This window comes from Aulonocara sp. 'chitande type north' Nkhata Bay, linkage group LG7 (genome assembly GCF_057382095.1).
Source record: "Aulonocara sp. 'chitande type north' Nkhata Bay isolate Kocher_YH1m ecotype deep benthic linkage group LG7, A_spYH_male_GT1.1, whole genome shotgun sequence".
NCBI classification, from domain to species: Eukaryota; Metazoa; Chordata; class Actinopteri; order Cichliformes; family Cichlidae; genus Aulonocara; species Aulonocara sp. 'chitande type north' Nkhata Bay.
The window spans coordinates 43,696,564-43,711,206 of NC_141350.1; the positions used below are offsets into that span (position 1 = coordinate 43,696,564).

General features: G+C 45.1%; 1 protein-coding gene and 1 pseudogene across 1 annotated transcript; both read right to left on the reverse strand.

Annotated features, from left to right (window-relative positions):
- Positions 1-1,056: 1,056 nt before the first annotated feature.
- LOC147325843 (uncharacterized) lies at positions 1,057-2,563 on the reverse strand (annotated as a pseudogene).
- Positions 2,564-3,013: 450 nt separating this feature from the next.
- Positions 3,014-12,443, reverse strand: LOC147325844 (uncharacterized). The gene is made up of 2 exons (XM_086297762.1): positions 11,478-12,443; positions 3,014-3,113 (listed from the first exon to the last, which is right to left on the reverse strand). The coding sequence occupies exons 1-2, from the start codon at positions 12,209-12,211 to the stop codon at positions 3,014-3,016; spliced, it is 834 nt and encodes a 277-aa protein (XP_086153888.1). The 5' UTR covers positions 12,212-12,443.
- Between the last annotated feature and the right edge of the window lie 2,200 nt (positions 12,444-14,643).

Consider the following 14,643-nt stretch of genomic DNA (forward strand, 5'->3'; position numbering starts at 1 on the left):
AGATTCGCTGTTCCAGCACCGCACCCACCGCTATGTCCGACGCATCGGTGGTCAACGCAATCGGCGCTGAGGGGGATGGGTGGGCCAGAAGGGCAGCATTAGCCAACGCTGACTTAGCATCAGAAAACGCTTGGATGCTTTCCGGAAACCAGTCAACGGAGTCATTAGCTTTCTTACCTTTTAACGCCCCATAAAGGGGCTTTAGCAGATGTGCCGCTCTGGGGAGAAAACGGTTGTAAAAATTCACCATCCCCAAAAATTCCTGCAGTGCCTTAACATTCATGGGACGCGGAAATTCCGAAACAGCTCGGACTTTGTCAGGCAATGGAACCGCGCCCTCGGCGGAAATACGGTGCCCAAGAAAATCGAGAACGGGCAAACCAAACTGGCATTTAGACGGATTAATAATCAGTCCATACTCCGCCAAACGCTGAAAAACCTGACGCAGATGGAACATGTGCTGCTCCTTCGAGCTGCTGGCCACCAGTATATCATCAAGATATACAAAAACAAAGGGCAGCCCACGCAAGACCGAGTCCATCAACCGCTGGAAGGTTTGGGCGGCACCTTTCAGGCCAAACGGCATGCGCAGAAACTCGAAAAGGCCAAAAGGTGTAATTACGGCGGTTTTGGGGACGTCCTCCGCGCGCACGGGAACCTGGTGATATCCCCGTATCAAATTGATCTTCGAAAAAACCGAGGTCCCCGCAAGATGGGCGGAAAAATCTTGGATGTGGGGAATGGGATAACAATCGTTCTCTGTGACATTATTAAGACGGCGGAAATCACCACAAGGTCGCCACCGACCATCAGATTTAGGCACCATGTGTAACGGAGAAGCCCAGGCACTGTTCGAACGCTGCACGATGCCCAGACGCTCCATGGTGGCAAATTCTTCCCGAGCGACAGCCAGTTTGGCAGGGTCGAGGCGGGGGCCCTACTGTAGTTATGTAATGCTCCACCCCATGCTTCGTCACCGTGCTCGAGAAAGTGGAGACAGAGAGTGAGGGAAACTCAGAAAGCAAACACTGAAAAACATCACCCGAATCTACTGAGTTAGCATGCACCACGGGCTGAGCACCCCGAGTCAAACAGGGTAATGAGGAAAATGACACAGCATCAATTAAACGTCTGTTAGCAACATCAACCAGCAGTCCATGAGCACAAAGAAAATCAGCGCCTATTATAGGCACAGAGCTAGCAGCAACAACAAAGTTCCACTGAAAGTCACGGTCGTGAAAGCAAACAGTCACCAACCTTTCACCGAAGGTTTTGATGGGAGAGCCATTAGCCGCTGTTAGCAATGGCCCGCAGCCCTCAGCTAGCCTGTCCGAGCCAGCCGGGGGAAGAAGGCTCTTCTGTGAGCCGGAGTCCACCAGGAAACGCCTCCCCGAGCGTGAGTCCTCTAAGAAAAGCAGCCTTTCCTTGTTGCCAGCGGTCGCGGCTGCTACAGAGCGCTGACATGCCCGTTTCCCTGGGTCTGGAAACTGCAAGGCGGGAGACAGCGCCGTGCCTTCGCTCCAAAACGCTGGTGATAAAAACAAAGCCCCTTTCCGCGGTGCCGCCGTGCAGCGATTCCGGCCACCGTGGACGAGTCGGAGGGCCCCTGGAGCATCGGTGAGGGGGTGGGGGAAAACGCTGGTGAGTCCTGAACAATCGCCTGGACGCTGAAAGTCCTGGTAGCCAGGAGGATGCGATCCGCCTCTTCCGCAAGGGAGTGGTAATCCTTCGTGGCCAATAGCGGGGAGTTGGCAAGGCCAGCGCGCACTGGAGCCGGCAGCTGTCGGAGAAAGAGGTGGGTGAAGAGAAATCCTCCGTCATCCGCGCCCAGCAAGGACAGCATGCTCTCCATGAGCTCGAGAGCGGTGCCGTCGCCCAGGCCCGCGAGGGAAAGGAGTTTCTCGGCCCGCTCAGCATCAGAGAGGGAGTAACGCCGCAGCAGCAGCGCCTTGAGGGCGGCGTATTTGCCTTGGGCTGGGGGGTCCCGGAGGAGAGTCATCACGCGGCGGGTTGACAGCGGGTCAAGTGAGGCCACCACATGGTGGTATTTAGTATCGTCGGCTGAAACTCCACGAAGAGCAAACTGAGCTTCTACGTGCACGAACCATGAAGGAGGATCGTGAAGCCAAAAATCCGGCAATTTAAGCGCCACAGCAAACGCAGCCATCGGCGGAGGTGAAAGTCCGGCGGCAGCCGATGCTTCCAGGCCGGAGCTGGCTTCGTCGTCGAGCCTTAGCATGTTCGCTACAGGGGTCACCAATGTGGAGGTATGTAATAACGACAGGAGAGGTCTCAGTGTCTCACTCCAACTTTATTAACTGACTCTCAGAACTTCACATATAGTGAGCGCCAAAATCTCCACCCCAACACTTCCCTTCAACTTGGGTGTGAGTGGAGCCACCTGGTGGTCCGCCACAGGATAACACATTGTTGGAGGTATTTCCCCTCTTTGCTATGATCGGTGTTGGGAAAAATGAGAAGTACTTCATTACACTACTCGCTACATTACTTTCATGTTACTCTGTAAAATAACTGAAACACATTGTCTCATAATTATCATTTAAAAATATATAACCCTGAGGCTACAGTCTCACACCACACACTCCCAAGTGTGTGGCGTGAGACTGTAGCTGTGGTGGTGATTCTACAGTGGAAACATGAATAGGTAGAAATGGAGGCACCAGCCTGACTGCTCATCAGTGTTTTACACATCCTGTAAAAAACAGCAGATGTTTGCAAAGAACCAAAGTTGTGTTAGGAGTATAATGCAACTGTTTCTTTCTTGATTCCCATCCCTAGTGTACACTGTTAAATGCCAATTTACAAATCTTGTAAATTATACATCAGGGAAACAAAACAACTTGTGTTGAAGAGGGTTACAAACACAGAAGAGCTACCTCGTAGGCTCAAGTGAACAAAAACAAGAAACAGAGCACTGCAAAGTCAAACACTGGTGAGGTGCAAGGCTGTAGAACAGTTATGGGGCCTGGACAGCGTCAGAGATGGAACTTGACTACGGGTCAACTTCGGCGGTGATGGACCACCTCAGGAGGATTGGCTGTAAGCCGGCAATGTCTGCCGTGTCTCTACAGTAACAGCCTGGTGGCTTGTGGCTAGTGTGGATAGAGATGGTGGGACAGCTCAGAAGGTTTTTGTGTAATCAGCTCTCAGTTTGGATTCAGGAGACAGACACCCTCCCTACTTTCAAAATTAGACTTGAAACTTTTCTTTTTGATAAAGTTTATAGTTAGAGCTAGATCTGGTGAATAGACTGTGGATTAATTCCTGCTGTAAATAGTTTATCTGCTAAATAGCTTAATTTACCCTGTTGTCAGAGTCCTGCCTTTGAGTCCCGCCTGCCAATTGACAGACTGATAGATGTCAGTTCCTGTGCTTCTGATCTGTTTTTCAGTTTCTTTAGGTCATGGCGTGATGTTTGAGATCTTTTAGACTGCGTCATTTTGACAGACGGGTTCTGTTTCAGTGATTTCTTGATTCAGAATGTGTAGCAGGTGTAATGAGGCCTGGTTGTGGCTTGTGATATTGAACTTGGATGTTTAATAAATGTGGTTAATGAATTAAAAATTACAGTTTTATGTTTATTTGTATTTGAATATAAAAAAATGTGTTTAATGATCTGAAATATGAGAGTCTGATAAATATTACAATAAGAAAATCAGGAAGGGTCTTTGGTCACAACATTGTTTACCTACAGGTGTTTTACCTTGTGATAAGTGCAATAAAACAGTCAAGTAAAGCATACAAATCCTTCATCTTATCATTGTCTGATAACAGCAGGCTAACATAAAGCTGTAGCAGCAAAAAAAAAGTTTCTTATTTAAGTGTAAATGTGTATGTTAGGATGCCTGGGTCGTTGACCCAGGGTTTTGAGTTTATTATATTACTTATCATCTCTAGTCTTTGGTTTCTTTGTTAGAGTTCTGTCTTATGGTTTATGTCTCTTTGTTCTCTAGTTGCTCTGTCCAGTGTTGCCAACTCCTCAGTAAGGAAAATCGCTATTGGTTGTCCTATAAGTCGCTAGAAGTCGCTAAATGATGTCATCGCCTAATTTGCATAATTGGTCATGCTAATCTAATTGTAACCTATGTTGTTGGAGAGAGAAATAACATCGTGGAAGAGACATAAAGTGAGTAAAAAACGTCCTAAATGCATTTAGAGTTTATTTAGAACTACAAATTAAATTTATTTTAGCAATTATTGTTTTTTTAATGTCACAATTCCAACCCTGCTCCTTTACCCGGGCTTGGACCGGCAAAAGTGACCCGAAATAGGCACTCTGGTGGAGTTACTTTGTGTGTGTGTGTTTATAAGTAGTTTTAAACCTTGTGATCCACAAAACAGCATAAGAGTAAGGCTACGTTCACACTGCAGGCAAAAGCGCATCAAATCCTTTTTTTTTTTGGCCTGTCCCGTTTGGCTCTTTTGCCATCAGAATTGTTGTCTAAAGGCAAAGAAAGATGCCCAACGGATTTACTTTACCAAACTGACCATCCCAGCCTTGCCGTAATGGTCCATTTGATTCACCTTTTATTGTTTATTTTATTTTCACTTACTGAATACGGGACAGACTTGACTGGGGGAAAGAAGGGGAGAAAGAAAGAGGGAAAGAGAAACAGCTGAGAAGAGGGACGGGGGAGAAGGGCAAAAGACAAAAACCAACAGAACGGGCAGAGGAAAAAAAAATGCATATATCAATCACCTGGATCACCTGCTGAGAAAGAAAAAAGAAAGCAAGCAGAAGAGAACAAGAGTAATAGAATAAACAACATCACAATGATATATGGGAATATGACAGTAAATACTAAATGTTAAACATTATTGTGCAGCACATAAGATCAACAGAACACAGTGTGCTTTGAGGTAGGAGCCAAAAAGGGTGTAGTTTGTGGGTGTGATCACCCGTGTGTACACCTGTGAGCATGGACGCGCTTGTTTTTTGTTTTTTTAAAAGGTTCCTTCATGTAATAATCTGCTAGAGGGTGTGGGGGGGGGCCACAGCCCCGTCCTCCAGGGCGTGAAGCAGGTGTGGAGGAGATCAAAACTCCAGACATCCAGAGGCCCCCAGAACACAAGAGACCAAGGAAGACCAACAGAGGGGCAGCTGCGCCACTGTCCCGGAAAGAGCTGAGGAGAGTCCCAGATGAGGGCTCACTCAGCAGCCGCGGAGCAGAAGCCAGGGGGAGTTGCAGTGACGCGCCCGTGAGCTCCGCCGGCAGCCAGCTGCGCCTGAGTGACCGAGCCCCAGGCCGAGAGGCCGGGGGCACCCCACCTCCGAAGTGGCCCGAGCGAGCCCCAGGCTCCAGGCCCCGATAAGCGGCCGCCAAGGAGTGAGCCGGTGTGTACCTGGACGCCCATCCCCGGACACAAAGAACCACCAACGCACCGATGTCTGAGGGGGTCCGCCACTGGCAGGGGAAGTGGTGGTAGGGGGAGATAGGCCTCCAAACCTTGGAGGGCCTGAGATGTCCCCAGAGAGGTGGCGCCTGACACCCAACCTGACATATAGACACAGACATACAGGCACACACAGATACAAACATCCATTCCCACCCTCATGCTCTCATATGCAGTTACTCCACACTCAACCAACGTGGAGACAGACATAAAGAGACGTTGTACACACGATCACACTCCCCAAGCGTACTCTACAAACCGGGTCTAGGTGCCCCCGCCCCTGGAGGGGGGAACTGCACCCAGACCCAGGTGGTGTTTCCCTTTTCCCTGCGGTGGGGGGAGGCAGACCGCCCCGACTCCGCAGCAGCAGGAAGGCTCCACACTCCAGACCGCAGTCGGACGGCCAACTCCTCCTCCTAGTCCTAGCCCCCCTGCTCCAGCAGGTCGCAGAGAACGGGGGTGAGAGAAGACTCCGAACCTCCCTCCACCCGCTCATTGTAATGTTGATGCATGTGTGTTCTAAGGTGCATTTAAAACCCAGGAGGGCTTGGAGCTACCTGCCAGAGAGCAGCAGGTAAGCACATGGTCCCTCCTGCTAGCCCTCAATGTCTACGTGTATTTAAAATTGAGAGGTGGGCAACGATGCCAGGGGTGGGGTGTACACCCTGATGGTACTTTGGACTCCGTGTATCGTGCCCACCCCCAAGATCCTATATGTATGTGTAATGAGAGTGTGAGTAATGTGAATGTCTAAGTTGTGGGATAAAATTGAGGCAGAGGCAGCCAGAAGGGGACAGGGGGGGGGGGGGGGGGGGGTGACATACCCCTACTCCAAGGCCCTGCATGTGTGGGTGGTTGTGGTGGAGCGGGAAGAGGGAGGCAGCTGGAGATGGGGAGGGAAGGAAGGGAGGGGCAGGTGACCCCTCCCTGGGGCCAGCTCCCCCGCTGACCCCAGTAGGCACCCCCATACTCCGCGACCCGCCAGGGAAAGGGGGCCCAGGCCCATCCAGACCGGGCCCAGTGCAGCAGCGCCGCCCGGCCCCACAGAGCCCGGGACAGTCCACCCAACCCCACCACAGAGAAAACTGCACCCACCCCACCATCCACTCATCTTCCAGACTACATAAGACAATAAACACCCAGGCTGAGATCTTCCTCCACCTCTCCTGTATCTCCCCCTCCTGCAGAGGCAGCTCCTGAGGAGAGGAAAGCTCCTGCAAGATGTGACAATCTCCCCCACCAGTTGAAGAGCCCCCCAGGTGGCTCGACGCACCGGCGGCACCCTGCTCCAGGGCCGGGCCCCCATGCACCCACCCGCCCACAACCCCGGCAACACACCAACCAGGACCCAAGCCCCCGAGGCCCGGTCCGGGTCCCAGCCCAGAGACGGAGCGCCCCCAGAACCTCACGCCCATCCCGGACCCACCCAGGGGCAGCCAGGCTACCAGGTCAGTAACCCACGTCCGTCAGCACAGACCCTCCCCTAGCCCCGCTGCACGCAGCCGCGAGGAAACAGTCACCGGAGAGCCAACAGAGCCCCTAACCGGACATGACCGCTACCCCGGGTTGAGCCCCCCAAGGAAGATGCCTCCGGGGAACCCCCCGACGCCCTAAGCCTGTCCCTACCCCCACACCAATCACAACAGTGAAGGCGGGACCAAACTATGACCCCCCACCCCCACTAGGTGATGGAGCTGATCAAAGGAGCCCAGAGCAATTGATCTGATGTGGTGGCAGAGGCTGTATCAAGACTAATGTAATCTAATAGATAATTTCTATATTGGTTAGAATTAAGATTATTTTTATTTTTCCAGTTCATGAGGACAGTTTTCTTGGCTATGCATAGGGCAGTGAAAACCATATGGGCGATATTCTTTTCTGAAGTGACATTATCTAAGCTGCCCAACAAACACACTAAGGGGGAAGTTGGAATGTTACATTTCAGACACTTCGATAAGTCTTCACATATCTCGCGCCAAAACTTCTGAACTGGTGGACAGAACCAAAGAGCGTGGATATAATTGTCCGGTGAATTGGTTTGGCAGTGTGAGCAGTTGTTGGTAGACGTAAAGCCCATCTTGAACATCCGATGACCTGTATAGTGCACTCTATGTAATATTTTGTATTGAATTAATTGAAGACTGGGATTTCTAATTAGATGAAAGGTTTTTAAGCAAATCTGAGACCAGAAGTTTAGGTCTAAGTTAACTGATAAATCCGCTTCCCATTTTGCAATAGGAAGTGATATTGATTCATCTGTTTTAGAAAGCATTCTGTATATTTTGGATAGTAATTTGGGGGGTTTAAGAGTAAGAAATTGAACCACACTTGGTGGTGTTTGTAGTTCAACTTGACCCGGTTTAAATTTCTTTTTTACTATGGATTTAATTTGTTGATATTCTAAAAATCTTTTCTTGTTGATCCCATATTGTGTAACTAGTCCGTCAAATGAAATAAATTCTGTTCCTTCTAGTATATGTTCTAAATATTTGATTCCTTTATCACTCCAATCTGAAAAGTTTATCATATTATTGTTTTGTAATATGTCAGGGTTGTTCCAGATAGGTGTACGTTTGCATGGGATTAATGAAGACGCCGTCAATTTTAGAAACTCCCACCATGCTGTCAGAGAAGAGCTGATGTTGATGCTTTTAAAGCATTCATGTCGTTGGATGTTTGAGCTGATAAATGGTAGGTCTGAGATCTCTAGATTATTGCAGAGTGCTTGTTCTACATCTAGCCAAGGTTCATCTAAGAGGGTGTGTTTTAGCCATCCTGAGATAAACTGAAGCCTGTTGGCTAAGAAGTAGTGCTGAAAGTTAGGCAGTTCTAGTCCTCCTTTATCCTTGGTCTTTTGTAGTGTTTTTAAGCTTATACGTGGGGGTTTATTTTTCCAAAGGAATTTGGACATACATGAATCTAGAGATCTGAACCAATCTTGTGGCGGTTTAGTTGGAATCATTGAGAATAAATAATTTATTTTTGGCAAGATCATCATTTTTATAGCGGCAACCCTTCCCATGAGTGATATGGGTAGACATTTCCATCTAGCCAGATCCTCTTCTACCTTCTTTAAAAGTGGGATATGGTTTAATTTAGTTAGATCTGCAAGCTTGGGAGAAACATTAATACCTAAATATTTTATATTTCCCGATTGCAGTGGTGTAGAAGAGGAATTATGGAAGGAGCAATTAATCGGTAGGACTGTAGATTTTGACCAGTTAATTGAGTAATCTGATATTCTTGCAAAAGAGTTTATCAATTCAATCACCCCAGAGATATTGGTTTGTGAATTTTGGAGAAAGAGTAACACATCATCCGCATAAAGGCTGATTTTATGTTCCACGTTCTTGCATTTTATGCCCTTAATTACTGAATTCTGTCTAATTGCTGCTGCTAGTGGTTCAATAAAAATTGCAAATAGTGAAGGGGAGAGTGGGCATCCCTGCCTGGTGCCCCTCAAGAGACAGAAGCTGGAGGATGTCTGGTCATTAGTTCTAACACAAGCTGTTGGGGAATTATATAATATTTTTAACCAGTTTATGAAAGAGGATCCAAAACCAAATTTGTGTAAAGTTGCAAATAGAAATTTCCAGTTAACTCTGTCAAATGCTTTTTCTGCGTCTAAAGAGAATATTGTAGTTTCTAGGTTTTTACTGTATGAGTAGTCTATCAAATTAAGTAATCTACGTGTATTTGTTGATGAGTGCCTACCTTTTATGAAACCAGTTTGGTCAGGATGAATTAAGAGGGGGGTTATTTTCTCCAGTCTCTTTGAGAGAGCTTTGCAGATTATTTTAAGGTCTACATTTATAAGGGATATTGGACGATAGCTTGAGGGATATACAGCGTCTTTGCCTGGTTTTAGCAGGAGATTAATGTTTGCAGAATTCATATTTGATGGAAGTCTGCCCTTTTCTTTAATTTCCAACAACGTTCTGTAGAAAACTGGTGCTAGAATCGACCAGAATTCTTTGTAGAATTCTGCAGGAAAGCCATCTGGACCTGGAGCCTTATTATTGTGCATACTTATCAGGGCTTCCTGGAGTTCACCTGGTGTCAGTGGTGAATCCAGTGCCATTGCTTGAGTGTCCAATAATTTTGGAAGAGTTATGTTGTCCAAAAACTGATCAATTTCTTTTTTAGATGGGTTTATTTGTGGTGAATACAACGTTTTATAGAAATCCCTGAAAATGTTGTTTATTTGTATCGGATCATATATTGTGTTCCCAGATGAATCTTGAACAGCACATATAGTTGTTTTTTCTTTATTTATTTTTAGCTGGTTTGCTAGAAATTGACCGGATTTATTACCATGTTCATAATTTTGTAGGCGTAGTCTTTGTACTAAGAATTTTGTTTTTTTATCAATTATCTCATTTAATTCTAGTTTTGTTTTGCGTATTTTGTTCAATGTTTCCTGATCTTGGTGGGACGCGTAGGCTTCTTCTAGTGATTTGATGTTTTTTTCTAATTCCTGAATATTTTTGTTTTCTTTTTTCTTTTTATGTGATGAGAAAGAAATTATTTTACCTCTCATCACAGCTTTCCCTGCTTCCCATAGAACAGAAGCTGATGTTTCGGGAGTGTCATTATAGTTCAAATATGAAGTCCACTCTTTTTTAAAATATTTAATAAAGTCTTCATCTTTAAGTAGTGATATATTAAATCTCCAGTTTTTTCTTGGCGTAGTATTATTCTTGTGCATTAGTGTTAAAGATACAGGACCATGATCGCTGACAGCTATAGGGTGAATCTCAGTGTCTGAAATGTCGTTCAGCAGTGAGCTGCTGACCAAAAAATAATCCAGACGAGAGTAGGAGTGATGGACATGTGAGAAAAAAGTATATTCCTTACTGGTGGGGTGAAGGGAGCGCCATGCATCGCAAAGACCAAAGTCGCTCATATACTGTTTGATTATATTTGTGGACTGCCAATTACGCTGAGTTCCCGCTGTATTGAGCCTATCCATGTCTTCATTTAGTCCAAGGTTGAGGTCACCTCCAAGAACAAGTGTGCCATCTAAGTGTTCAGAGAGTGCACTGAAAAAACCGTGAAAGAATGAGGGATCATCAACATTTGGACCATATACACTTGCAATACATAGCTTTTTATCACGTATAGATAGTTTAATGATTAAGAATCTGCCCTCTGGATCTATAACTGTATCGAGTACTGTGAAATTAATATTTTTATGTATTAAAATTGCTGCTCCCCTTTGTCTAGAATTATAACAAGCTGAGAACACATTAGGAAACTCAGGTGTTTTAAGTTCATTCGAACCTCTAAGAGGTCTGTGGGTCTCTTGTAATAGGACAACATCTGCCTGTAGTTTTTTGAGTTGGTTAAATATTTTTAACCTCTTTTCTCTGGAGCCAGCTCCATTTATATTCCATGTAATGAACCTCAGTGTACCCATAGATGTTTGTGTATAACTAGGGATGTATGCTGTGTGCGTTGCTTAGACAGGTGGAGAGAATACGTCACTTGTTCATAAATAAAGAGAAGGAGAGAGAGAAAAAATGTGTGGCGAGATGCTCCCTGAGTCTGACTTTGTGTATGCATAGTTACTAATATGAGTAGGCTTGGCTTAAGTGTGTGTGTATCTTATATGACTGTGTGCGCTGTCTGACTGATGTAAATGTGCTGCCGTTGAGCGCATGGTGCGTATGTGTCGAAATAAAGGATGTTTGTGGATGAGTGTCGAAGCAGGTGATCGAGGCAGTGAAAGGAATAAAGAAAGAAACCAAGGACAGGGGTGAGCAGCATAAAACCAAGAGGGGGAAAAGAGAGGAGGGAAAAAAAAAAAAAAAACGAGAAGAAAAAAAAAAACAGAAACAAAACGTAAACATTCCAATTAAATCACTGACGGAGAGTGACGGTGTTAATTCTGCTATGAAATCACACTTTAAGATGCGATTTGATACTGGTAAGTTAAACAGATGTTAATGCAAGTTAGTGTGAGTGGATAGGGAAATGGTGTAGCTGATTCTTATCTGGTGTGAGGTTAATACAGCCACGGAGTGATGTTGGGGTCGCGGTGGAGCTGTCCGTCCACGTACAGCCGGTCCACAGCGATGTCAGCGCGGGAGCCCTTCTGGATGAAGCCGCGTCGGATTGGGAAGAGGACCCTGCGTCGTTCCAAGATCTCTTTGGGGAACTGGTCGTTCACGCTGAAGTCCGTTCCTTTTAATTCCCTGCCGTGGCTTTTCACATGTTGCTTTTGTTTGAAGTGGCCGAATTTGGCCACGATAGGACGTGGTCTCCCGGCCGTAGCCCGAATGGGGCCGAGGCGATGTACCCGATCGAAGACGATGTTCTTCACAGTGTCCTCCGGCAGCTTCAGGTGGGTTTTGATGAAGCTTTTTACCGTGGTCTCCGCGTCCTCTCCAGCGGCTTCTGGAATACCAGAAAATACCAGATTATCACGCATGCTACGAGCTTGTAGATCGATAACTGTTTCTTTTATTTTTTTATTTTCTCTATTGAGCTGGGTAACATTATCTGTGAGACATTTCACCGACTCCCTTAGCGTGGCATTTTCAGCAGCAAGCGTTTCCACCTGCTGCTGGCTGTACTCCAGGGATTCTCGCAAGCATTTAAATTCTCGGTGAAGAATCTCCACCAAGGACAGCCTTGCGTCGAAACTGGACAATCGCTTGTCGATTGACTCCAATATGTCGGCAATATCTTTGCCGGCTGGCGATGTTGAGCCGGGGGAATCTGCCGGGCGTTGTCTTTTCGACGACGGCGTCTCAGCTTTGGCCGGGGAAGCTGCACACGGGGTCTTCTTCATCACGAGATCCTGAAAGCACTGATCGATGTAATCTTGGAGAGTCTCTAAACTCTCCTCGTTGTTCTCCAGGGTGTTGGAGATTATTTAGACAAATAGTGTTAGTTATAAGACAATTGATAAGTGTATTTGGTAATGCTGAAGCTTAAATGAATTTGTTCAAATCTAAACTACCATTTGCTTTAATTTTCCGCCAAAATCTCCGGCGTCTGACGTCAGTTACAACATGAGTCGCTTACCTTATCCGTCACTTCCGTCACTTACTCACCTGCCCCCGTCACAAAAGCGCATCAAATCCGATTTTTTTTTATCCTATGCGACCCGTATCCGATCATGGTATGACAGTGTGAACGGCACAAATCCAATATTTTCAAATCCGATCTGGGTCACTTTCGTATGTGGTCCTGAATCCGATACATATCTGATGTTTCAGAAAGCGACTGCTGTGTGAACGGTCAAGTCAGACAGACGCCAATTATCAGCACCGGAGAAGCGCCCGATAAGACATCGCGAACGCTTCCTGGCCATCCGGTGAAACTGCTGGGAAGACAACGTTGGAGAAACGTGAACATTTTATTTGTACTGCATAATCTGCAGATTCTGACAGAAATCTGCAACTATCCTTTGAAGCACCGCTCCTCTCTAAAACAGCAATAAGGATAATTATTAGGTTATCTACATTATTATGTAAATAACAAAATAACTTAAAGCAAAAATTGGGAAACGTGAAGTCCGAAGTCTTTATATTAAGGGCCATCAGTCAAACAATATTGTTTGCTCTGTGTCTAAACAGAGCGCGTTGTGTGACATCTTCTTTTGCGCATGCGGGCCGCTTTGAGCGTTCACACTAGAGCTCGTTTGCTGTCGCATTTTATTTGTAGTGTGAACGAGCAGACAAAAAAATCGGATTTGATCAAAAAATCGGAATTGAGCATTAAGACCTGCAGTGTGAACTTAGCCTAAAAGAGTAAAAGAAGAACTGACTGCGTTACAGCACCTGCTGCTTGTTGAGAGTAAAAGCGATACGCGCTTTCACATCTTTTTTTAGCAACTTTTTTTTAGAAAAAAAGTCACTAAGGGGTCTGAAAACTCGCTAAATATAGCGACGAAGTCGCTAAGTTGGCAACACTGGCTCTGTCTTCCCTGTCAGCTGTATCCCCTTGTCAAGTTCGCGTCTCTGTGTTATGTTTCCTGTTTTACTTTGAAAGTCCGTGTGTCATGTAAATGCGTCTGGTTTTGCTTCCTTTGTCTCGTTAGGCCTCATTTGCCCCAGCTGTGTTTCTCTCCTTTTACCTATTCCCTGATTGCTCCCTCTGTGTATTTAAGCCCTGTGTGTGTCTGTGTTGCAATCTACTCTTATCTACCCTCACCCATGCTGTGTGTCTTGGTTTTTCCTGCCTGCATTAATGTTTGTATTTTGGAAGTTTGTTACTTTGAGTTCAGCATTAAAGCTGTTTTGAGTTCACGTTGTGCCTCCGAGCGTCTGCATTTTGGGTCCACCATTTCTGCCTGCACACAGCCTTCACATAACAGTGTAACCATCCATCTATTTGTTTTCTAATATTTTACCAATTCCAAAAATGTTTTTATAAATTGAGTAATAGATCTATCGATCTCTCTCAAAACATCAAAGACAGATCTTCATCTTTTTCCATTAAAAGAACATAAATATACATTTGTAAGTAAAAATAAAGCCCTAAAAAAGAGGGAGACTTATGCAGAACAAAATAAATATCTCTTACTTTGTAGTTTTGTGCTGATCTCCATCACAAAGTCAACTTAGGGATATGATCTATGAAGTGAACCTCTGTAAAAAGGAGCAAGTACTATCAGCAAGCAACAGGTGTCTCTAAAATAACAGCTTCACGAGCCACATGGCACTAAGCTCACACAGATCGTGTTAAAAATGTTTGTTTCCTTAGTTTTTAAGTAAAAGAAACTTTATGAAAGTTTATTTTGGGATAAACTTTTGAACCATTTTTGTGGTGAATAGTAAATCTAAACATGCACAGATTGCTGTGGAGTGGAGAGACCTTCTTTAGAGTGGCTAAATATAAAGCTCCATTTAAAGTTATGTAACAATTCCTTTTACACACGAGCAATAATGAAGCATTTAAACACAAAACTTTCAATTAAATTATGTCTGAAAATGTTAAGTCTCATCCATTATAATTCATGAAAAATAAAATCGTAGATTTCCACTAATTGTTTTGGAGTGAAGACAAACCTGCAGCTCCATTTAAGATCTTTTGTAAAGTTACCGTTAATATAGATAACATATAAATGTGCAAATATTTATATATTACCTAAACTTGTTTGAGGTCTAATATGTGTTATTATGTTACAGCACAGTTTACTTCACTTAAGCTTTCAAATACCTCAAAGAGTTAAAAAAAAAAAAAGGAGAGTGCTTTTCAAATATAATAATTGCAACA

Excerpts from the sequence above, each read along its gene's own strand:
- LOC147325844 (XM_086297762.1), bottom strand. The coding sequence starts at position 12,211 with ATGAAGAAGACCCCGTGTGCAGCTTCCCCGGCCAAAGCTGAGACGCCG. Across the intron at positions 3,114-11,477 it reads GACATCGCTGTGGACCGGCT|CCACAAGCCACCAGGCTGTT; the intron begins GTACGTGGACGG and ends TATCCACACTAG.